The following is a 23399-nucleotide window of genomic DNA, read 5'->3' as shown; positions in this document are numbered from 1 at the left end:
TTCGGGTTTGTTACAGCAAACTGTTTCAGTTGTGACTTAAGAACTCGCTTGCAATTGCCAGGGAGACAAGCTGCTCTCATTTCTTTAGAAAGAGTTTCTAATTTGATGGGCAGAGCTTAGTGAGTCACAGAAAAGCAGGGTCAGGGCACTGTGGAACAACTGCTTGGTTTACTCTGCTATCAGCTGTGAAATCATTAAGGACATCACTTCACTTTTCATATTATGGCCTTTTCATTTTGTATTTGCGTCTGCCAGGACCAAACCTAAACCTGGAGGATACATTAATCCAACTTTTGATATAAATAATCCTCTTAAAAAGCACAGCTAGGGATTTGTTCCTCCAAGTGCTTTATTATGCATTTTCAGCTGGTGTTGCTTTAACTGAAGGAGCAGTGACAGCTTTAACAGAATCCAAACGAACATTATGCTCCCAAACTTCTTCTTTAATTATTGCTTTTCTGGTTTACAGCAAGATGTTTGCAGGTTGCAGGATAGCAGTACTAGCTGGAGACAGTTACATTGCCTCCAAAGCAGAGTTGAAAGAGGCTTGACTTTTTAGCTTCATGCTGGTGCATTTTCTGTGTAACTTCATATCTTTATTCAGTGTCTCCTGCAATCCTTCAACCTGTCTATTTGTAAATTTGTGCCTGGAGAAAGCTCCCATGTGGCAAGCCAGGATTGGATAAATGTTGCTTGTATTTCTCTTATTACAAACTCCCAGCATCTGTGATTTTCAGCTCTGAGTACAGTTTGTTTCCTGCTGAGATTCATCTATTTGGGGAAAGCAAAGGTCATCGCTTCTCTGGAGTTGCGACTGATTTGATTCTTTTTCACGGGGAGGCGCTGGGAAGGGAATCCTTACTGGAATGCATATTGATAAAGGCTGAGGATCCTGGCTTCTTAGATAAGTCATTTTTTTTTCCTCTTCTCTCCACACTATGACTATGTATTGCAGCAACTCACTGGCTTTTTACCAAATCAGGAGCTGCAGTATTTTTCTTCCGATGGAATAATTTCAGCCCACTTCAGCTAGCATGACAATCTTATGTGATTGTTATGAGTAGGCGTTTACATCCTTTTACATGCTAATACTGCCACACCTGCTAGTCCCCCTCATTTCCATTTCTCTCTTTTTTTTTCCTTTTTTTCTTTTTTTTTTTCCCCGATGTAAAAACTAATTTCCCAGAGGAAGGGAAATCCTGAGATCCGTGATCGTTGTTGCATCGTTGATTCACCAACAAAGAAGGGGATGGCTGAATGGGACCCAGGTAGAGATTCAAGCAGGCTGCTTCTGACCAGCAAGAGGAAAGCTAGCTGTTGAGCAGCATATGTTGCCACTCCATGTGCTGTGTTAGCTACTTGTTTTCAGCCTTCAGTAGGCTGCCACTACTGCAGCACTAAAGGAATGTGCCCTATTGTTAAAAATCCTGACTGCTTTACACCAATGATTTGCCACTGCAAAGTTGCATGCACCAACAACACTTTATCGTTGATGTTTGGATGCAAGGTAGGATGTGGTTAATGTATTTAAATGCATGCTGTAACTCCTTTGAATATCTGTGCTGTTTAATTTCGTGTCTGACTAGAGATTTCAGTGCAAATTGCGATCCGTTGGCTATAAATTAGGGCTTACAGCCGGCATGCTTTAAACGTTGGAGAAAAAAAAATCAGAAGTAAAGCTTTCTTATTTCCCAGGGTTATACCAGCAGAGATTTACACGGGAGAATTACGGATTATGAAGCATTAATTTTAGAGTTGATTGTATACTTAGCTAACAGTGCTAAGATTGCTAAACCACTACTCTGCTATTTGCCTGGCTTTATTGATTTGGATGTGTATACTGTTATTACAAAAACACAATCCAGCAAGACTGAATGTATTTTTTTCTATTTATATTGCTGACATGGTTTTTAACCAGAAGAGCAATACTGAAGTATATAACCCTGCACTTCTCTGTAAGAAAGAATAAAGTAAGCTCCCGATCCCATTTTTAGGTCTAGAGGAATATCTTTAAGTAAGTGTTTTCTTCTAGGGACTGGACAATCATTTAATTTCCATTTAAATTTAAATCATAAGGTGGCGCAGTTAGCCAGAGAAGTTTTTTCCTGGCTGTGTAATGCAACCCCATCCCAATTTTTTTAACAATGGTGTTGGATTGGACTATATTTTCCCCCACTTACATCCTGGCTTGACATTTGAGTATAACCAATGTTTGTTATTTTACTGAAATAATTCAGAACTCATAGCATGTTTTTAAACTTACTGTCTTCGGGGGAAAAAGTTTGGTTCTTGGATCACTGGGTCAATCATAATGATTTTACAGGGGGGTTACATATTTTGTCCCATTCCTTTTCCTTGCTCTCCTTAAATACTGGATGACATTAAAACTGTTCCACTATGTCTAAATAGAGTAGGAAATGAGCAGTTATATTAAAAAAATAGTGTCAGTAATTACTTAAAATCATTAACTTCATACTTGAACTTTGCTAATCCTCAAAAATAGCCAAACTGCAAAAATAAAATTTTAGTTATACAGTCCACAAACTAGGGAGCACAGTATGCTTTGTGAGTTCCTGTGTGACAGAGTAGCCTAAATAAAATGAAAAGACTTTATGGACTAGGTTATAGATGACTCAATGCTGCCTAAATGTATATCAGCAAGAAGTTAATGACAGCTTGTGTATTGCTTGGTGTAATACCCTAACTCAAATGTGGTTATAGTCAAACACAAATTATTTGTGTACCTTCTGTTTTTCCTCTAACTATGGCCTGCCTATATGTCTGGTTACTTGAGGCTTTCTTGAACTAAAGTTTCTTGTTTCTTCCCTTCTGTTCTAAATAGGCAAAAATATGTTCTATTAGTGAAAGGGTTATAATTTAATTGCTGTGTCATGATGCCACTAGTGATATAAATAGCATTAAGAGTTTGTCAGTTCAGAAGCTTTTTTAATTTGCATTTTTTAATAAGTTTTTTTTTTTTACTTTAACTTTCAAACTTTAAGTCCTCTTGTTTCCAAATGTTAAATTCTAATTCATGAAGGTGAATTGTTAGTCAGGGGAAATTAAATATAAGCCACCCTTTTACAAAGGTAGGCCAGTGGCCTAGGGACTAGTATCCAATTTGTATTCCTGCCTGTAAGCATGGTTTTCAAAGGATATTCTTTGATGCACTTAAGTTCTTTCAAGATTTTCAGATCCTGTTAGGAGGAAGTAAGAGAACAAAAATCATAAATTCCAAACTTTTTTTCCCCTCATCTTTCTTTAGTGCTTCAGGCTCATTACATTAGTCACAGTCAATGTTTTATCTTCTTGTGGTGGTGTATGAACTACTTCTCAAATGAAATGTGGATGTGTGGGATAGTGATCATTTTCAGGGAGATGAGAAGGAGCACAAGTGAACTTATTTATCTTGGGCTGGTTCAACACGTGTCCAATTAGTTTCCTTTGATACCACCATCAAGCATGCACAAGGTACACTGGTAAATGTACAGAAATCACCTCACTTCAAAGAGCTTTTTCTCATTTTTCTTTGTTCTGCAGCCTGTATATGAATTTACGACTTCTTTGCTCTGGACACTTATATTTCTAGATTTATGGGTGCAGATCAATTGTTAATAACCAAAGAAGTGTGAATAAGAAGTAAGACTGTTTCTTTTTTGGAGATGTTTTAGTCATAGGACATGAAGTCATGGATCTAAGCATGCTCACAATATTATGACTTCTAGAATCACGTGGTTCTTGAACACAGGAAAGAGTGTAATATCCTGAAATGACACTTTATCTTCTGGGTGACAGAGGAGAAAATAGGTCCTCAGAGTGTAATATCTAGATAGTAGAATAGACATCAGAGGAATTCAAAGTAGGTAAATATTTCCTAGTGTTAAAAAACTGACTCCTTTCAAAAGGACAGGGCAAGTTGCAGTATTGCTTACACTTTTGATTTGCAGTTTTTAATTTTGTGTTACATACAGACTTCTTTTTCCTATGGTCAGAGAAGTGAGTGAGAGAAATGCACCACCTCAGAACCATCATGCTCATTTTATCATTTCCCCATGCAATAGTTTTACTGTCTTCTCCTTCCTAGCAGGTGGTTCTAGGGAATTAGTGTGGTGGGGCAGGAAGAGGGTGCACATCTTACCACACCATATGTTGCAAAGAGGGTCAGTGGATGAGCTCTCACTGTGCCTGTGGGAAGCTTTGCTTGTCAGCTTGATTTCCCAGTGATGTCCAGTTTTGTGATCCTTGACTTTGAAACTGCAAACAATTCAGAGGAGTTTCATTTGAAAGATGGGTCAGTGCCTACCTGAATTGTCACAATTGCACTTTAACACATTTGAAGATGTGTTCAGTTTCTAGTAGGGAAGTAGCCATGTTCCCATCACAGCAGTGTGGAGCTGAAGCAGAAACAGGATAAGCAGGTTGTAAAACACAGCCCTCAGGTGCCAGGAGGTGCTGTGCAGAACTGTCTTGTTCACAATCCTGCAGGGCTGGCACATGACTGCCTCTCCCCTGAGTCCTTAAGAAGCTCCACAGCTACTGGACAGATTGATGTCCACAGATTGAAGGAAGGCTTGTGTGTAAGACAGGCCCATGTTTGTGGATCTCCATCGAGAGGAGTGCATGGGCAGATATCAGATTCTCACTGAAGATGCTGAAACTTAAATGCATGCTAAAATGTCAGTATATGCTTACTCACTTTGCTGAATTGTTTGTTCAGTATTGCAGAAGAGTTATCTTCTTCCTCTCAATATCCTGTTCATTTTGCTCTTATTAAGAGTGCTGGGAAGGGATTTCAGGTTGACTGATATGTTTCTTAAATTATATTTCAGTCACAGTTCTGGCTCTCAGATGGAAGTGCTATTCTGCCTTACCTCTTTTACTTCTATATATTGAAAATAGATATTGAGGATATTCCAGTGACTTTCATGTTTTTTGGCCTTGACCAGCTATTTTGATTAATCCTACTTTCTTTTTGATTTAGGTTGATTTTTATATCTGTCCTAGCATAATTTAATTTCTTTTTAAAGGGATAAGATATACTTACCTCTCTTCCCTGTCTCCTTTCTTTCCTCCTCGCACGTTTATTACAACCACTCCTCCAGCAAAACAGCTGGTTTTGGTAGGGTTTTTCCTACTGTTTCTCAGTTTTAGCTGAAACAGCCAAATAGTGACATATTCCACTATCCAAGATGAGGATGCAAGTAAACCCACTTGTTTCTTCAACTGCCAGAACTTCTATGTTTTGAAAAATTATTGCAATGCAGAAGATTTTATTATTAAGACAAACATTAAGTAGTATTACTGAATATCTTGACATTCCTAATTATTATTTTTATAATTATCAAACTGTTAGAAAACTAGTAGTTTTCTGTACTGGTATTATTAGCCTTTTAAGAAACTCTGGTGTGTCACTTAGTTCTTAATTGAGAATATTCTCTGTATTGTCATAATTTACATCTGGCTACTGTAAGGAGCAGCAGTTTGAGATGACAAGAAAGTACTTTTCCAGCTAGGTATGATCCATAGCAGACCTGCTTACTGCCTTGCATGCTTTAGCTTCTTGATGTACCCACAGAACTGAAGTGCAATGGATGCAACTAGATAGAACACACACTCAAATTCCAAATGTTTTTTTGACAATAATCTCCCAGCCCTGCCCATGTAGCCTGTTTTTTTTTTGCATTACAGAGTAGGCTTGGGGTGTGGAAACAGCATGCCTTTTTGATGAAACTAAGCAGAAACACACCAAGTATTCTGCAAAATCTTGCATGTATTCAGCTTATAAAAGCAGATTAACACTATTTCAAAGGAAAACCCAAAACACAGGTGTGATGCTGTGATTGAGCCCTTCTTATCAGCTCTTCATTCTGTGAATCCATTCATGCTGCTTGCTGATGTGTACCTAACCTCTGACTACACTGATGTATTTCATTTCTGATTTTTTTGGGGGCCAGACCTGGAGAGATGTAAAACTACAATACATCCATGGTCATGCTGACTTCTGTGATCCATCTGTAGAGACTGGTATATTGTATAGGGTTCCAGAACCCTCTTGAAAGAGTTTGCTGCCTATTCATGGACAATCAGCAGAGTAAGTCAGCTGGAACATTGCTGCCACTTGCTATGCATAACATTGACAGCAGCACTGAGAAACCTACTTCCATGAATAATTCTTGTTAGGCTACTGTGGTGTTCAAATAAAAGTGCTCAGCAATAGAAGGAGCTGCAGAAGAGATGCAGCATTGCCATTGGCAAGAGGCTCCGAGCATGATCACTTGAGTCACAGAGGATTTGTGCATTAGTGCACAATGCTCAAGGCAGGGAGAGTTTTCTTCTCTGGCATTACGTTTGTGCAAGCTGGACATGGGGTGTAAACACAAGCAAATTCACCTGGCTGTATCTTTTTATTTCTGTCAGGCATTCACTAACCCCTTGCACTTTACCACTTCTGGCTGAAGAAGTGATAGCTCTCCAGCAGTTCCCACCCATCATCAGTGCAGGAAAAGAACAACTACACACTTTACTCAAAGGCCACCAGTCCAAGATCTTCTGAGTAGCAAGTAGCAGTTTATGAGGCTGTGGGACCCTGTCAGGAACTCCTCCCAGTATTGAAAAATGTATAAAGTGGATCCTACTCCTCAGAACTTTTTGTTCCCCTCCATTGAGGAGCACTGAGAGGAACTCTGGTATCAGAGAAAACTATGACTGTACATGATCCTTAGTTTCTTAACTTGAACTCAGACAGGTGCTGCAGAAATTGATATTACAGGAGACACAGGATGGCAGAAGCCTAAGGAGAGGTAGGAGGCAGCAGTGGGAAGGTTCAGGTGGGGCAGGTGGAAAAAATGACACAAGGCAAGATGATGCAGAGAGAGCAACTTACGGGTAGGATAAGAAGGCAGTGGTCTGGTCAAGGCTGAAAAGGAAGCTGGTGAGGTCTGGCTAGATTGTGAATGGTAAAAAAGTTGTGTTGTGAATCTTCTGAAATGTTGGGCTCATGCCCAAAATCACACAGGAGTTACTGGATCACTGGTCAGGGAACGCAAACAAGTGTTACCATTTTCTCTTATTGGAGTGAGTTCACTTGCCAGCTGTCACCCACTGGCACTGGCCAACATCTGGGAGGGAAATGCTGAGGCATTTCTCAAGCATCAAGATCAGATGTTAAAAATATTTGTGTTTGTATGAGGGTACTGTGTTTCACTTTCTGCCACTGTTGTGTCCAAAAGCTCCCTGTACACTGTGACAGAAATGGGTGGCTGGTGGGATATACCCGCAGACAATTTAAATTAAGAAAACAATGCTGAAAGTGGCTTTTTAAAATTAAGGTGTCTTGTTTTGGTTTTTAAAAGTTTTATACACTGAAAGAAAGTTCTGTTGAAGGTGAGATCCCCAATCCCTGCATCATTTTGAGTCAGTGGGGTTTTTTTCCCACATTTTGCCAGAATATCTTTTTAGCTGCCCTGAACAGCTGGATGCTGGGCTGGATGGCTCACAGTGCTTGCTGTCATAGAATCATAGGGTGGTTTCTGCTGGAGGGGACTTTAAAGTATTACCTAGTTCCAGCTCCATCTTGTTGTCATGCTTCTGTCATTACAAGGCGTTCTCTGGTAGTGCAGCAGTGGAGTCTGATATTCACCATTCCAAATTACTTATAATTCACCTGGAGCTAAAGGACACCCTGAATGCCTTCTGGACCGTACCTTTGACCATATAGCCATAGTGGGAAAAGGGTTTCTTTTTTCAGCTAGCAATGAAGAGGACCTGATTGTTGTGGTTCTTAAGTACTGCAATAAAATTTACCTATGGAAAAAGCAGGGTAGGAGGAACATAGCTAAGGGTTACTGAACACATGGAAGAAGTTCAGAGTTTTCGCAGACACTTAAATTTTTTGATGTATTTTTGCTTCAAATTACACATAATAATTACATAAAATGAGGTACTTTCAAATATAAATGACTTGGTGCTCAGCTACATGAGCTGCTTGATTTTGCAAACTAATTATTGACTAAGAAAGGGATATATATAGACATTCATCTTAGCTGTAAGAGATGTCATAGAAGAGAATGGTGATAAAGAAGTGTTATATAAATATATTTAAGTGATAATAGCAATAGAACTGAAAACTGTCACTGAACAGTTCTCCTGATCTTTGAAAAGTAGCTTTTATGTTTCCAGTGTAGCTGTCAGAAATATTCTCATTATTAAAATATATATATTTATTGCTTTCACTTTTCTGATTGTGCTTCCTTCAGCTTTAAGCATTTGCTATAGAATTAATAAACATGAAGGACAGGATTTCTCAAGAAAGCCTGGCTGGGGGTTGTGCTGAATGTAATGGAAACCTCAATGAGAAGATTACTGATGGGAATTCCTCTCACTCCCTGTAGAAGTTAATGATCTGTAATCCCAGGAGAGATGGCACAGAATGATCTGACGAAGTATTAAGGCAGTTTGAGCTATTCTTTTAAGTCACTTAGCTCTTGAGTGTTCTGAGAAGTAAAAGGGAAGTAAAAATTGGGAAGTAAAAATCTTCACCCCACTTCAATGAGGAATTGCACCCGTTAGCTACTCAAATGATCCCCACCAAGCCAGAAAAGCAGGTTTTCTGGGAGACTGACTCCCGGTAAACAGGACAGTTTTTCATTTTTCCCTTAAAATGACATTTCAGAAACCTTGATTCTGAGAATCCTGACAGATTGTTTTGGGGAGATTTCCTTTAGGAGATGCTGACAGCTGTTCAGTGTAATTAAGATGAAACATGCTAAATATGAATGTTCAGAAAGTCGTAAGGTGCTGTCAGCACCAAAGTCCACACAGTGAATCACCTGGAGGCTCTGTAGTTGTGACTGATGTGGTAAAGAGCCTGTGCCAACACACAATTGCCTGAGAAGGAATGTAGACACACCACTTACTTTCAGGATGTGAGCTCATCCCCTATGGAAACAGGCTTGAAATTTCAGGCCTTGGACCAGCTGCCAGTATTTAGAATATACCTATATTTCTAAGAAAAGGAGGACTGATGATTGTACTCAAGTACTCAATTCCTGATTTTCCATATTGAAAAATTGTTAGATATTTCCCTGGGCTGAATTTTGTGATGATCTCAAGCTCTTTCAAGACAATTTGTAGATGTGGCTGGAAGGATTGTTCACTCCAGGAACCTCTTCCAAGAGGGAGTATGGATGAGACTGCATCAGGGGAGATTACTTGCAGCCTACAGGCAAACCTCTGTCTTCAAACACCTCCCACCCCTGCCCTTTGCCTTTTGGTGATATTTGAGAGTGTGAAACACATCTTGTGTTCATTTATTAAAGATGCTACTTTAGTAGCAACATGGATGTGGGCCTCTCCCAACCACTTGGCCTGAGAACCAAGGGTCATGCTGAGAAACTGGTGCATTTAGCATAGTTGATGTAGCATAAGGGCTCAATCAGATTCCACCACTCTGATCTTGAAAAATGTAACCAGTAGGTCAGGTTTAATCTAACCATAACAGCTCTGTCAGGCTGGGTGCATCTGGACCTGTGACCACCACATGTGTGACAGTCCACCTGAAATGTACCCAGGTATGCTGGGTTAGAGGTCTGAGCCCAAAACTGTGAGAAACTTGTGCTGAGCTCAGAGACCCTGTGTCCAGCACAGAGAGGTGCTCCACCCTCCAATACTTCCCATCTTAGCTACTTAACCACTTAACCTTTACCAGTCACAGGTGCTTCAAGTAGGAAGATGAGCTTAAATTCAGAGAATTAAAATGTTTCATACTTAAATGCTTTAAATGCATTCTTGCCTACCACCTTGTAAGGCTTATAACAGCCCTGTGAACAGTATATTGTTAAACTGTGTAAGTCCTGGCCCTTACCCTATTTATCAAAGGCATTGTCAGCTGGCAGTGAGATGACTTGAACTTTGTACACATCCTAGGGAAATCCCAGTCTGTGTAAAACATAGTTCCATAACGGGAGAGTCACCTCCATAAAACATTGAGAAAATAGACTGAGCCAGAGACGGTTCTGTGACCTTGATTTAGGACAGGGAATGGGAACTCCTTATTTCTATTCCTGGCTCTCACATAGAATTCCTGTTGTGGCCTGAGCAAAATTGTGCCTTGCATCTCTTTCTAGAAAATCAAGTTGGTAATACCTGCCTCAGAGGAATATTGAGAATTAATAGTTATTGTGTGTGTAAACAGCGCTAAAATGAAATGAACCGTATAAATACAATTGGTTTAAGGACCAACATAAAGCCATGGTTAGGCAAAGACAGGGAGGATATAAGTGAAATGGATTACATTATTGAAAATCAAAGTATCTCCTCTTTTTTTTTTTTTTCCTGAGTCTCTCTTTCCGAACTATTTCTTTCAGGTATAGCTTGAAATACCATTATTCATCCTTTTTTTAGGTTCTTCCTCCAGGTCTGAGGTTTCACATCCTCTCTTTTTCCCCATATCAGATTGTTGTAGATGATTTGCAAGTCCCTGCAAAAGTGGATTTGAAAAGAAAGTGCTGACAGGCTCTTATCTCCACCCATCCAAGATAGTGCTACTATTGTCTAATTTATTATATAAAATTGCTGAAGGGAAGAAGCGATATCCAGAGCTGTGGCTGAGTTTTTATTTTGCGAAGATTATTTTAAAATAGTCATAGGGTGATGATACACGAGGAAGGAAGCTGAAAAGCAGATGAAAGTACACCTGTTGCAAGGAGGCAAACCGGTAACTGCATTATGCAAATCTTGTGAGTGTTCAGGAATTGTGGTTGGGCTGATCACTGGGAGGGACGTTTAGGCCAGTTCAGAGGGCCATGTGGCTCTCAAACCTGCACATTATCTCCCAGGTTCTGCAGTCTACAATAAATTAGGCAAGTGCTGTAGAGCTGCATGAAATTCAGGACATAACAATCTGCAGAGCTGTGAGGGAAGGTCTTTTCAATGTTCTTGTAGTAATGTTTTGCACTGTACCTATAAAATATACTTTTCCTACTTGTTTCTTTCCCTTGTCTGTGCCAGTCTTTCTGCTCAGGTTCCTGGTCCTTAGCTTAAGAAAGATAATAAATTAGTTGTGTAGGAACTAAACACTTGACAGCATAAGAAAGCATAGGCCATTTTTGCACTGGCAAAATTAACTGAAACTAATATTCCATACACAGTAGTTTGGGATATAAAATAACCAGGACAATATGTTTTCATAAGATAAAGTTTGGTGATGCATTTTAAAACATGTATTCCCTCCCAGAACAATTAAGAAAACTCAAGGGAGGAGGTGAGAGCAGAGGAGGGAGAAGAAGTTGACCTAGAAAATGCACTTGCAGGTCTAATTTTGTGTGTATGTACGTATTACAGAGGAGACTGTTGCACCACCTCCTCAAAGCCCTGGTGTTTTGCACTCTTTACTATATGCATCAACCCCCACGTGAGTTCCGACATGCAAGCCTTTAATTTTTCAGCATTAAGGGTATGTCTTTTCAGTGCTTGAAGATCACAGCCCTGTAAAGGTGTTGGAAGTGAAGGGGACAGAGAGGGACTAGGGGCTATATGAGAGAAACTTTCAGAGGATTGCAAGATCTGGTTATGAAGCGAGAGGTTTTGTATTGAAAGTGTTTTTGTTGCAGGGCCTTCAGGCTTGCTTCCTCATGTCAGGTACAGCTGCAGGGACAGGGGAACAGCATCTTCATCACAGAGCTGGGACTTGAACCTCAGGATATTGCTCCTGTTGTTGGAGGCAGCTTCCTAAAACAGAGGTTTGATTTGCTGTCTACGATTGCCTAATCTGAGTGGATCTGATGTGTAAATCTCTTACTGATCCTAGATTGCACCACTTTTTGCATTAGCAACTTCTACTTTCCCTTGCAACTGGAATGAAAACTCATTCCGATTGTGTGCTGAGCCAGAGAAATGGAGATTCTTTCAAACTAATCCACATTCTGCGTGCAAACACCAGCTGTTTCTTGACTGTTTTTATTCATATTCCTATGCTTGGAGGGTCAGCATAGGGCTCCATGAGTTAATAAAGTTTCTGTTATTAGATGAAAATTAGTTGTCCTGTAGTCTGATGAGTTTTCTTCTACTGTCTTCAGTTATTCATGAAAGAAAGGAGTGCAGATAGGAATGGATCATCTCACATCATAAGAACACATCAAAGTAATCACAGAATCTTAGAAATGTTGATTGGAAAGAACCTCTATAAATGACCTCATCCAAACTTCACTGAAAGCAGGAGAAATGAGAGGTGATTTAGCATGCAGCCAGACACCTCTCTTTGCAGAATAAAGGGTTTGGGTTTTAAGTAATGCCAAGTGAAATATCACTGCAGCTAAAACATAAGGAAATCTAGGAAGCATAAACCAGAGTTTAAAACTAGGGAAAGGAAGTTGGCAGTTCTGAATCTTGCTCCCTGTTCTTCCATTGATCTAATAAACATGTGTAGGAAGTTGATTTGTCCTCTGCTGATTAAAGCTGGGAGTGTTGCCAGGGACCAGAATGGTAGGGGCTTCTCTCTCCTTTTATGCCTCCATTTATGAGTTCAGGAAGAGTTTGTGTGACTCTAAGGTCAAGATCCTTGAGATAATAAGGAACCAGCCCCCTTGGCTTTTGACAGGAATTATGTACCTCCTAAGGATCTGCCCATGCAGAATTTCTTTTTCTCCAGTGCTTCCTTTATTCAGCCTATGCCTTATTTCCTCCTTTGCTTTACTTCTCCAATATGCATATGTGCCTTCTCTGCTGTTCCTGGCTCTTACTTAAAATTCACTGTTAGACCCCAGGTCAGTTGATGTGGTTGGTTTGGGTAGGGAAGTTAGGAGGGCACTCCTGGAGAGAATCACAGACAGGAATAGGGATATGTGTCCATAACCTGTCATATATATGGACATACAAACAAGCAGGTCACTGAGCTCTGCCCTTACCTGGTAGATTAGTAATACTCCCACTCTTAATTCTGAAACTTTGGTGACTATAGGCCTTGGATGATGGTGGGTGGGTGGGAGAAGCAGAATGTCTGTTAAAGGCTGTAAACTGCATTTGAAAGTGTCAAAAATGTTTGTGATGCAGAGTCTATTTGCCTTATATAGAAAATTCATGTTGTCACATCCCTGAAAATTCTTATGCAAGATTAAGAAGTCAAATGGGTCTTTGAATGCTGCAGTAAATAACAACATGACTTGTTGTCAAAACCCTAATAAGTTAAATCTAGCTGATGTATTTTAAGCATTTCTTTATTAAGAGGGCTTTAACTCCTTGAATTAATTGCAACTAAAATTAAAATAAGGCAAGAAAAGGGACCAGATTCTGCTTTAATTTTCCTGCATAATTTATTCCTCTAGTTAGATGATGAGAAGCTGATGCAGAGACACAGACTGATATTGTGCTGTAGTGAAATACCTCCATGTTAGTAATTCCAGATTTGGCTAAACCTTGTAAATGACTGATTTAAAGACCAAGGGACAGCACTTAATAAGACTCTATTCCTTTGTGGAGTTTAGCTGCAGAAATTATGGTTAGGACTTTTTATTGAGTTGCTTTTCTCAGACCTTGGTCTGACTTGGTATCTAAAGAAATTTGCTTATTTCATCTGAACATATTGATGTCTTTTGAAGTGGCACAAAGCCCTGTCTTCTCTTGCTTTCCTATCATAAAATAGCTCCACAAAGCATCAAATGAGTATTAAGTATAACACTACATGTGCCCTCCAGTATCTGTTGGATTTTAGTTTAATTTAGGGCACAAAATTTACCAAACAGAACTCCTGCAGTCATGAATTAGGTAGCTCTTTTGAGTACGAGTCACAGTTTGCAAAACTGATAAATTAGAGTAAACACAGCATTTCATCACTGTTCCTTAGCTATTATAATCTTCTGCGTGTGAATAAAAGTTCTGATAATCTTCATTCGCCAGCTGCAAAGCAAAAGTCGTTTTCCTGTTGTGACTAATGTGGAAGGGTTTCTTTTCATTCAGAAAGACTGGTGTGTACTGCAGAGAATAAGAAAATAATGAAGCTGTTGCAGGACAAAAGAGAAGGTGCTGAGAACTAGAAAGAGCTGAATGCTTTTTGAACTTGTAACTCTTCAAATTACATTTTCTCTGTGTGAACTTTTTAAAATGAAGTGAATTTCTCCTGTTTATAACAGTGTGCTTGAACCTGTGGTGTGCAACTAGAATAATTCTATTCCCGACTCATGATTATATAATGATGCTTGAAGTTGCAGTGCCATTCCCAAAAGAAAAAGACCTTATAGGTTCATATTTATGGTTTTACAGGTGAGATCCCAAAAGAAGAGCAAAGCACTTTATTTTTTTCAATGTGTTTTCGCTAATGCTAAAAATATAAACTATAATTAAATGCTCTAAATATGATCAGAGATGCCTGAGCTCAACAGCTTTTTGGTTTGAAACAACCACCCTCCAGGTGGTGGTGACCTTCTGGCAGTGTTTGCTATCAACTACAGCTGTTTTCATCCCTTCTTTGGCTGTAGATACCCCTCTCTGCTTGCCTGCAGAGATTATACAAACAACCATTTAGCAGCTTGCTCTGAGCTACCACTTGACCCCTAAGGAGGGTGCAGACTGCTTAGAGACACATTGACTTGCTGCTATTCCCTGCTCCAGAGTGCACTGTCGTGCTCAGCTGCTGTCAGCACAGGTCAGGTTCAGGTGCAATCCCACAATGGAAAACACACTTCAGAACAGATGCACTTTGGCAAGTGGAAAAAGCTCAGATTTATTTTAAGGAGCTCTGTAACTGTTGCTATATATTTTTTTGTTCTAAATATCTGCATTTAAGAAAATTCTTTGGAAGTGTATTGAGAACGTCTAGTCACTGGGCTTGGAAAAATTATATTGAACTGTTTGATATTTCTTCTGGGAATTGCCTCTGGAAATGCCAATCTCTGTCATACACATTGTGTGGGTCAAAATAATGGAAGACCTGGGAGCTTGTCCCATGGGTCTTGGTGACAATTCTTTCCTTCTTGCTTCTTGTATCAATGCAGATAAGCATTGAAGAGAGATCTCTGTTTAGGTTACCCCACTATTTCAATCTACAAGTCCTGGTCTTTTGAGACTTTAGGAACAAAGCCAAAACCTTTCAGGTACCAAGAGAGGCTTTGGCTTACCTAGAAACAAGATATCTGTACTGTTCTTCAGACTCTTCTGAAAGCCTCATATGAGTAGTACAGAGTAGTGATTTGGAAGCCTTCAGCAGGCATGAAGGGAGAAATACAAAAATGGGGAAATAGCTTTAGTTTGGATTAACCTTCTCTTGGTTTCAGTTGAGATTTTTGTTGGATTCCAAAGTTTGATTGCAACTTCTCAATGAGAAGCCTTAGGTCTGGGTTTTCTTCTTGGAATTTTTTTCCTGGAATGTTTTTCTTGTATTTATGAAAGACAAGCATGGATAACAGCAATGAAATTAGAAAATACCTGGAGTAGTCTTTGTGTGTGGGTGGTTTGTTTGGCTGTTTTGTGTTCCTGGCTCGAGGAACAGTACATTGTTTCTTTTATCTTGGAACTGTACATTTCTTCTTTTATCTTGAAAAAAATTCTAAAAACCAAAACCAGTTTCAATTTGCTGTTCCACTTTCTAAAGATGTGGTGTTCTGTTTTCAAAATAAAAAGCTCCTTTTCTCTTGAAAATTTTTCAACACTGTAGTTGAAAATCCAAGAAATTCATAACACAGTCCTATCTTCATCCTATGATGGCATAGTAGCCTATCTTCCTGTGCACTCACTTGATTTTTCAAGGGCTTCAATTGGATACTCCAAAGCTGTAGTGCCATTGATTGTCATTCAGCCTCCTGTGAGTAAAACCATATTTGTTGTTATTGTATCCTTCAGGCTGACTGAGCTAAGCAGTGGTGTGTGGCTGTTTATTCTCATCTGCATAAAATGTTAACCCTTGACTCAAGGAGACAATAGAGCTCTGATTTCTTCTATTCCTGGCCCTGCCACAGGCTTCTTCTGTGGCTTCAGTGCATGATCCATTACTAAATCTGCAGGCATATTGCATTATTTAATGCCACAACCTAGTCCTATTTTGGCAGCACAATTGATGTTTGCAGGTGATTCAGTTTTATGCTGATTTCACCAAAAGCTGCAGCAGTATTGCCATTGTGTGGGCACCCATATGGGATTGTATTAAGCAAGTACTCTACTGCAGAAGTATTCTTTCAGTCCAGTCAGTGACAAAGGCAGGAACAAAGCAAACAGAGGGCTGAAGGAGGTACCTTTTCCCACCAAGCTTCTCAGCTTGAGCATCTCCACTACTCAAAGTATTGCTGATTATCCCTTTAAGGGAAAAATGTTAATATACAAGATCTAATTACCTCTGTCTAAGCTGATACGCCTACAGTACCTTTTACATAACCCAAACAGTTGAGTTCCAATTATACAATTATATTTTAACATATATTAACTTCTATTCCTTTAGGGAGGAGACTTATACTGAATATTTTAACTGAACTCCTTTCTCAATATGGACATATATATGGTAGGGTCTAATTTAATTACGGTGCCAAAAACTTGAATTGTTTTTAGTTCTTTGAATGTTTTTAGTTCCTTTGAAGTGAATGTTTTTAGTTCCTTTCCCCTTCAGTAAATGAGCTGGCTCTTCAGAAAGCCCATTTTCCCTATCTTCAGCACTGACAGCAGTCTCTATATGTGTATATCAAATGCAGGCTTTGAAGCTCATGTTCTTGGGGCCAGCAGTGGCCCATGGCTGCAGTTAAATCAATAATGATCTCTCCATACTTAGTGTGAGTATCCTCTGCTTTGCAAACAGCCTATGGCAAGGTCCAGGTCTCTCGAGAAAGTATCATGCTCAAATGGGGAGGAAAGGCTTCTGCTTATTTAAATGGGATGTCTTGCTCTAAAGGTTGAGAGCACAGAAGGTTGACTGTTCCTTTACTGAAAAGGCAAAGGGCTCCAACAACCATTCTTCTTTTCTGATAAATTCATGCAACTTCTGTAAGAGAGAAAAGCCCTCATCAGGATGACTTGTTGATGAAGGCTGCTTGCTGCACACTTTCAGTCATTAATATCAATGAGGTTTGTAGGTCAGCTCCTCTGAAAACCCAGAGCCTAAGTTTAGAGCGAGGAGTCTGAGTGTATTCCTATGCTCAGAGCTAACTCAAATTTTCAGAGCAGCCAGGAGAAGGTAGGACTTGACCTGAAAGAGCATAGCAGAAGAGATGAACCAAGAAACTGAGTTTGAGGGGAACCCTGGTGAGCAAGGGTGGGGACTGCTGGTGCTCCCCATAGCGGATTAATAAATATATGTGGGGTGATGATAACAGCTGGAGGGGAGGAATCAGGTGTCAGAAGTGTTCTGCTTCTTTCCACACCTCAGCATCAGCCTATGCCAGGGCTGGCACAGCCTGCAGTGCAATGGCAGAGCTTGTGCTGAGTTCATTGCTGCCATGGAGGTTACCTTACCAGCAGCTGAACCACCTGGTTTAATACTGATGCTGTGTTTTCTGTGCTACACTGTAGCCATTTCTGCACAGTGACTCAAGTTTAAAATATCCCCTGCTCAGACAACCAGCTTTTGGATATTTTGAATAAAATGATCACATTGGACTGTACCCATCAGATAAACAGAGTTCCCGCCAAAAGAAAGTGTGAACGTAATTAATTACAAGGCAAAACTGAATCATTACAACATTGTACTTGTGTTATTTTGATTATACAAACCCAAAAAATCTGGAGGTAAAGTTCCCATGGCAACCTTAACTCTGTCGCCTGTACACACTGTGTGTGTATGTTTGTGTGAAATCAGAGCATGCATTATTCTGGTCAGAGTGTTTTAGGACTTGCTGGTCAGGAAGATGTTAATCAGACCACAGATATTATCTTAAAAGTGATTTATTTTTGCTGTTTCTCTAGCCAAGTGTTAAAACATAGAGGAGATTTTTAATTTCTGTCCAGTCTGATAAGTATTCCTGCTAAAACATAATGCCTGAACCTTGTCATAAATGTGATCTATCACTGTTCAACTTTAGCTGTGATTGTGACAGACACCTGCAGCCATGAATCTTAAGAGGGAGTAAGATGAAATTGGCATCCATTTTTTTGGAGCGAGCTCACTAGTATCAAACATTTGGTTACACATTGCACTCTGATACCAACACTTAACACTGCTGAGCTAATTTCACCCATGACGTTTTTTTTCAAGGTTAGACATTGTTTGCCTATCCATCAAGGATTATGGAGAGTGCAGGGGTCTGGTGACATAGCAGAACTGTTCCCATGATGTCCTGACCTGGAGTAACTGTCAGGTGATACCCTACAATATCACCTGAGGGAGCAGCATTTTCAGGAGGCTTTCCCATGGAACACTCTCAGTCTCTTCCTTTCCTTCACCTGCCTCACCCATGTTCAGTTTTTCCTAAATGTCCCCATCAGCCACTTACAGAGCAAGGTCGCCCGATGATCAGGGGAAGGAGGTGTTAACTACTGATGTGGGGAGAGACCAACAGCTGTAAGAAATTTCCTCTTCTTTTTTTTTTTTTTTTTTTTTTTTTTTTCAGCCAGAGTGAATAAGGGGAAGCTTTGTGATTAAAAAAACCCCACCACATATTATATCCTTGTGAAACATGTCTGGATGGTGAAGGCATTAAAGGGTACTATTCATTTTTATGACTATCATGAGATTCTGTTAATGGCATGTTCCTGGTAGTGAGCTTTACAAGTATTACGTAAAGTACTTTTCAAAACTACAGCTTATTATTTTTTTTCCCCTCTGCTTGCCTTTAGCTTTATTTTCAGTGACATAATTCTTCAGGGTGGTGGCTAAGAAAGAGGAATAATACTTTAGAGAAAGAACTGAAGGCCTAAAACTTTTCCTATACAAATAAATACACATCCTTGCATCTACTGAATATGACCACATTCTTGCTGAACTGCTGTGTAAAGTCAAAAGAGACATTATACATACATAGCATAAGCATAATGTGTGTATAAATATATTCTGAGCAGACATACAGAATAATAGAAAGATTTGCAGGTTTCTAAAGTCCCCAAGATATAAACCTAAGGACAGAAATTAGCATTGACTGTGTTGAAGAGCTGTGAGTATATGAAGCAGATGTAAGTATTAACTCACTAAGAATTCATCTAAAGAGCAGAGAAATATGAAGCAAGAAACCTCAGAAAAATTCTATCCTGTTGTCATTGGGGGTGTGGGGCTAAATGTTAGAACAATTCAATTAGGAAATATCTTCAGATGGTGAATTGACTTTAAATATAGGAAAGCTGGACGTACTGAAGTAGAGCAATTATTTCTGTGCTTTAAGTACACATTGTTTTCCTGTGAGTCATGAGGTCAAATAATATTTAGCCTCTAATACTTAGCATCCTGCCAAAATTAAAAAGTGCAGAGATTTCCTGCCAACACAATTCTGAACTGGTATTTTTATTTCCTTGGATATAGCACAAAAGCAAAAATGTATATTTATGCCCCTGAAGGCACTTGAAAATACAGCGCAAGTATAATCCCCAGATGTCTTTCATCATAATTACTTTTCTTTTGTTTGTAGTTAAATTTTCTGTATTTTTTTTTTAGAAAAACAGGTTTGAAATTAAACTTTAAAATCAAGTGGAATATATTTGCAATAAGCCTAATGACAAACCTTTTTTAGATTAGTCCTCTCTGGTATGATTAGTGGATACCTTTGTGCTCATGTCAGTAAGACACAGTCTCTGGGTCAGGGGAGGTGACATCAGGTTTCTGTAGTTATTCCCAGCTAGATGAAATCAGGCATAAAAGAGCCCTCTTGCAAGTGCTGTCAGAGCAAAGGGATTGCTGAACAGGATTCAGAGAAGGAACGGAAAATACACAGAGGAGGAGAGTGAAGCACTTCAAAACCTGCCTCACCAAGGCTAGAATTCTCCAGGAAGGTGGAGGATAACCAAAGTGACACCACTCTAGTTTTGCAAGCTGGGAATGCCAGTAAAATGCAGATCCTTTTCTAACGATTGCTGGGTTGAAATCCTTGATACCTTTGATAGTTTTAGTCCCAGCCAAAAAGACTATAAAACTGAAGCAAAAAAGGATGTGGAGTGCTCTGTGCCCCAGAAGCATGGAGTATGAAGAGTGGCTTTAGTCGGAGATACAAAAGGCTGTGGAAGCTGTGAAGTTTCCACATAAGCATGGAGTATGAAGAGTGGCTTTAGTTGGAGAAACAAAAGGCTGTGGAAGCTGTGAGTGATGTTCCTGGGGGTTGAGTCTCTGGTGAGAGATCCTGTTGGTTCTGTGCCCACAGAGACGCGGGTGCGCTCTGCTGTGCTGCCCGCGGGGCCGATCCTCAGCGTGCGCCACAAACATGCACTGACTCCGTCTTCTGTGCCACGGACACCCCGCCTTTGTTTTCTGCCAGTCATTCAGCTGGAGCTCTTCCAAGAGCACATCAAGACTGCTCAGCTTTCCTGTGGCACAAAATAGTGGAGGAGGGATTGAGCGTGCCCAAGTCACATCCCAACACCGCTCTTGTGACTGGGAGAGTAAACAAAGCTCAGGAACATCACTGAGAACTCTGAAAGCAAAGATGTAAGAATTTGATAAACAAAAGGAAGAACCAGATTCAGACTCAGAGTAGTGGGTGGACAGTTATGTCCTAATAGAGATCCTTCACACTGTAGGGGAAAAGAGCTGTGTACAGTATCACAACTGTGACTGCAGCAAAAAGCATGTGGAGTTTGAGAAGCATGGTTAACAGAAGCCAACCCACTGGGTGTCACTAAAGGAAAGATGTGAGAAGGAGGATGGATTATATCACTTTGCAAAAGTTGGCAAGAACCACAATGCGTGTTGCTCAGATTAATTTTCACAGGAACAATGAGCAGCAGTTCATTTAGAGATAAATAAACTATTGAACTGGAAGTAAATGGGTCAGTTATGAAATTGGATATGGCACACACACTATTACATTGCCAAAAATAGTTGTTTTCACTGGTAGCCTTGAATACTGGATAGTAAATTTACTAGTGGTAGTGACAGGATTCAGTGCTGCACTTATTGCAGTTATAGAGGCCTGGGCACATCAGTGTGGACAAGCTGAACAGGGAGAGGGGTCTCTGAAGAGCAGAGTTTAGTTAGCAATCCCCACACTAAACAAGTGGTGAACTAGCTGGATGATCAGCACATGGGAAGACACTTGTAATGGTACTAAGGAAAATTTATTTCTTTTACTAGTGGAAAATATGGGACACTCTTTTCCTCATCAATATGATCCCTAAAAATGGAGGAAGCAGCATGGAGGTTGGAAAAATATCCTCCAGGGATAACAAACCTGCCAAGACACAGACATTTATCAGCATTTTAAGTGTCATCCCACACATCCACCAGTATGTCTGTGGTCGATATGTCACCATACCTGTAGGAAGCCCATGACCTTCTCCACTGACAGCTGAGGCCCAGACAGGTTTCTCTGGCACTAAAATGGCATAAACATGATCATCTCAGCTGATTAGTATGGTTACAGTCTCCAGAGGCATCAGGAGACATGTGAAGGCCAATTAGTCTCCCATTCACACATTTCAGTAAATTATCCTTTTCCTAAGGACTATCAGAGCAAGCACAGTTGTTAGCTTTGGTAAGAACAAAAAGAAGGGAAACATATTTCAGTCAAAATTTGTGCCAGATAAATTTTGTGAGCTTGATATATCAATAGATACTTTAGAAAAACATTACAGTAATGCTTTTTCCACCCTGGCATATTTTATCTTATTACTATCATTTGAGTTGTGCAGGACAACCAAAATCTTTCACCACGAAGTACATCTGTGGTATCTTCACAGGCAGTAGGACCAACAAAGGTTAGAAAGCTGTAACCAGATGCTCTCTGGAACAAAGTGAGCTGCTGGGTCAAAGCTGAACTAGTTCTATTCTATGATGTGTTTACTTTTTGGGGGTACTGGTGGATCCATGCTGACACCTCTGTCTCAATGTACATGGTTTCTTTGAGGGGAGAGCAACAGAGGAACATTAAAGTTTTAGTCTTACTGCAGAGTTTGGAAAGCTGAGAGAATTAGTCACTTATTTCACTTATTATCTCTATAATTGAAATGCTAAATTTCTTTTAATCCTCTTATTCTACTCTATGAAGCCTGCAAAAGGCTTTGGAAGTACAGGTGATATGATAAGGACCCAACAGTTGGCTGTAATAAAGAAGACTTGAGATTGTGGGTGCAAATATCTCATGCCCCTATTCCTGGGAAATCAATTTAAGCTAGTACTGATGACAGACTGATGCTTTTGGAAATCCTCACTTTTTCACAAATAAAACCTTTTTGTTGTTTCTGAAATTTATGACTCACAAACTGCATATAAATTTGTAAGAGAGCTGCATGTTTGTAGACAAAATCATTCATGCAACTGACAAAGCTTTAGAAAAAAAAAAACCTATCCTGAGCCTAAATTTGTTTCCTAATAACTGGAATTTAATAACCAGTCTGGTCTCAAAGGAGACATGCACAGAGGTTGCCAGAGCAGATACAAGGTAAGACACCAGAAAATGACTACAGTTGGCAGTGGCACATATTTAACACTCATTACCAATTTTGGAAAAGGTATCTGGAGCAGATAAGACTTGGATGTTACAATAATTTCCAAAATGTTACAGAAAAAATATAATAAAATGAAGGTAATTTTAGAGTGAACAACCCATGAGAGAAGGTGCAAAACACATTGAACTTGCTTCAGTATCAGTGATTGAAGTCTTGCAGAATATACCATGTTATCATATACAAAAGAGGCTCATGATGGTTGTTAGGAAAAAAAATATGGCTCTGCAGAAAAAAACCCAAACCTGTAGGGGGATAGAATATAAGAAAATAAAGATAGTGTAGAAAGTAATCTCACCCCTAAGGAGTTTCAGCTGGGCCAATTATCAAAGATTAGGAACAGGCCTGACTTTAACAGGCCACAGCTGTGACCAATGAGAAGAAGAGTGCTATAAAAGAGTGGGGTGGCTGGTTGAGAGGGGAACTGGAGTCAGTGGAACAGTATGGAACCCTTGCAATAAGATTACAACAAAGGCCTTTATTTGTTTACCATTTTAGGGCAAAAAAAAGCCCTACAATCCCATATGTTTGTGCATGATAATTAGCCCATATCAGAAAATGCTTCTGTGAAAGAGGAGGTCATGTATATGATCTATTTCTGTGGTAATAGTACAAATGGCTGAGTAATAGCTGAGAACAGACCATAGTTTACTGAGCATGTGTTTAAGTACTTTTCAATGAAGATTAGTTCTAATCATGTAGTCTCTTATACCCATAGTTCCCTGTCTAAATGGCTGGTCAAAACAATGTACAAAACCCCTTCAGAATGATTATTACAAAATCAAACAGCAGTCGTGCTCTGTCATCACCGCTTTCAAATTCCAGTGTGCCTTCAGTGAAGTGGTTGT

At 39.7% G+C, this 23399-nt stretch overlaps 1 protein-coding gene across 23 annotated transcripts in view; it reads left to right on the top strand.

The window, feature by feature from the left end:
* The window catches only part of DLG2 (discs large MAGUK scaffold protein 2), a 982781-nt gene that overhangs the window by 364639 nt on the left and 594743 nt on the right, over positions 1–23399 (top strand). Inside the window, exon 1 of one of the 23 annotated variants that reach the window (XM_071432852.1) lies at positions 767–1507. The exons of 20 other annotated variants lie outside the window; for them this stretch is intronic. In XM_071432852.1, the coding sequence (XP_071288953.1) occupies positions 1406–1507 (102 nt within the window). In that variant the 5' untranslated portion in view covers positions 767–1405. Of the gene's footprint in view, positions 1–766; positions 1508–23399 lie in introns of those variants that run through there. 2 more of the 23 variants (XM_071432857.1, XM_071432863.1) reach the window with 2 other exon arrangements.

Source organism: Agelaius tricolor, unplaced genomic scaffold, assembly GCF_023055355.1.
Source record: "Agelaius tricolor isolate 1412-34295 unplaced genomic scaffold, bAgeTri1.0.p SCAF_9, whole genome shotgun sequence".
NCBI lineage: Eukaryota > Metazoa > Chordata > Aves > Passeriformes > Icteridae > Agelaius > Agelaius tricolor.
Note: the sequence above shows the minus strand (reverse complement) of the source record. Positions and strands in the feature narration are given on the sequence as shown.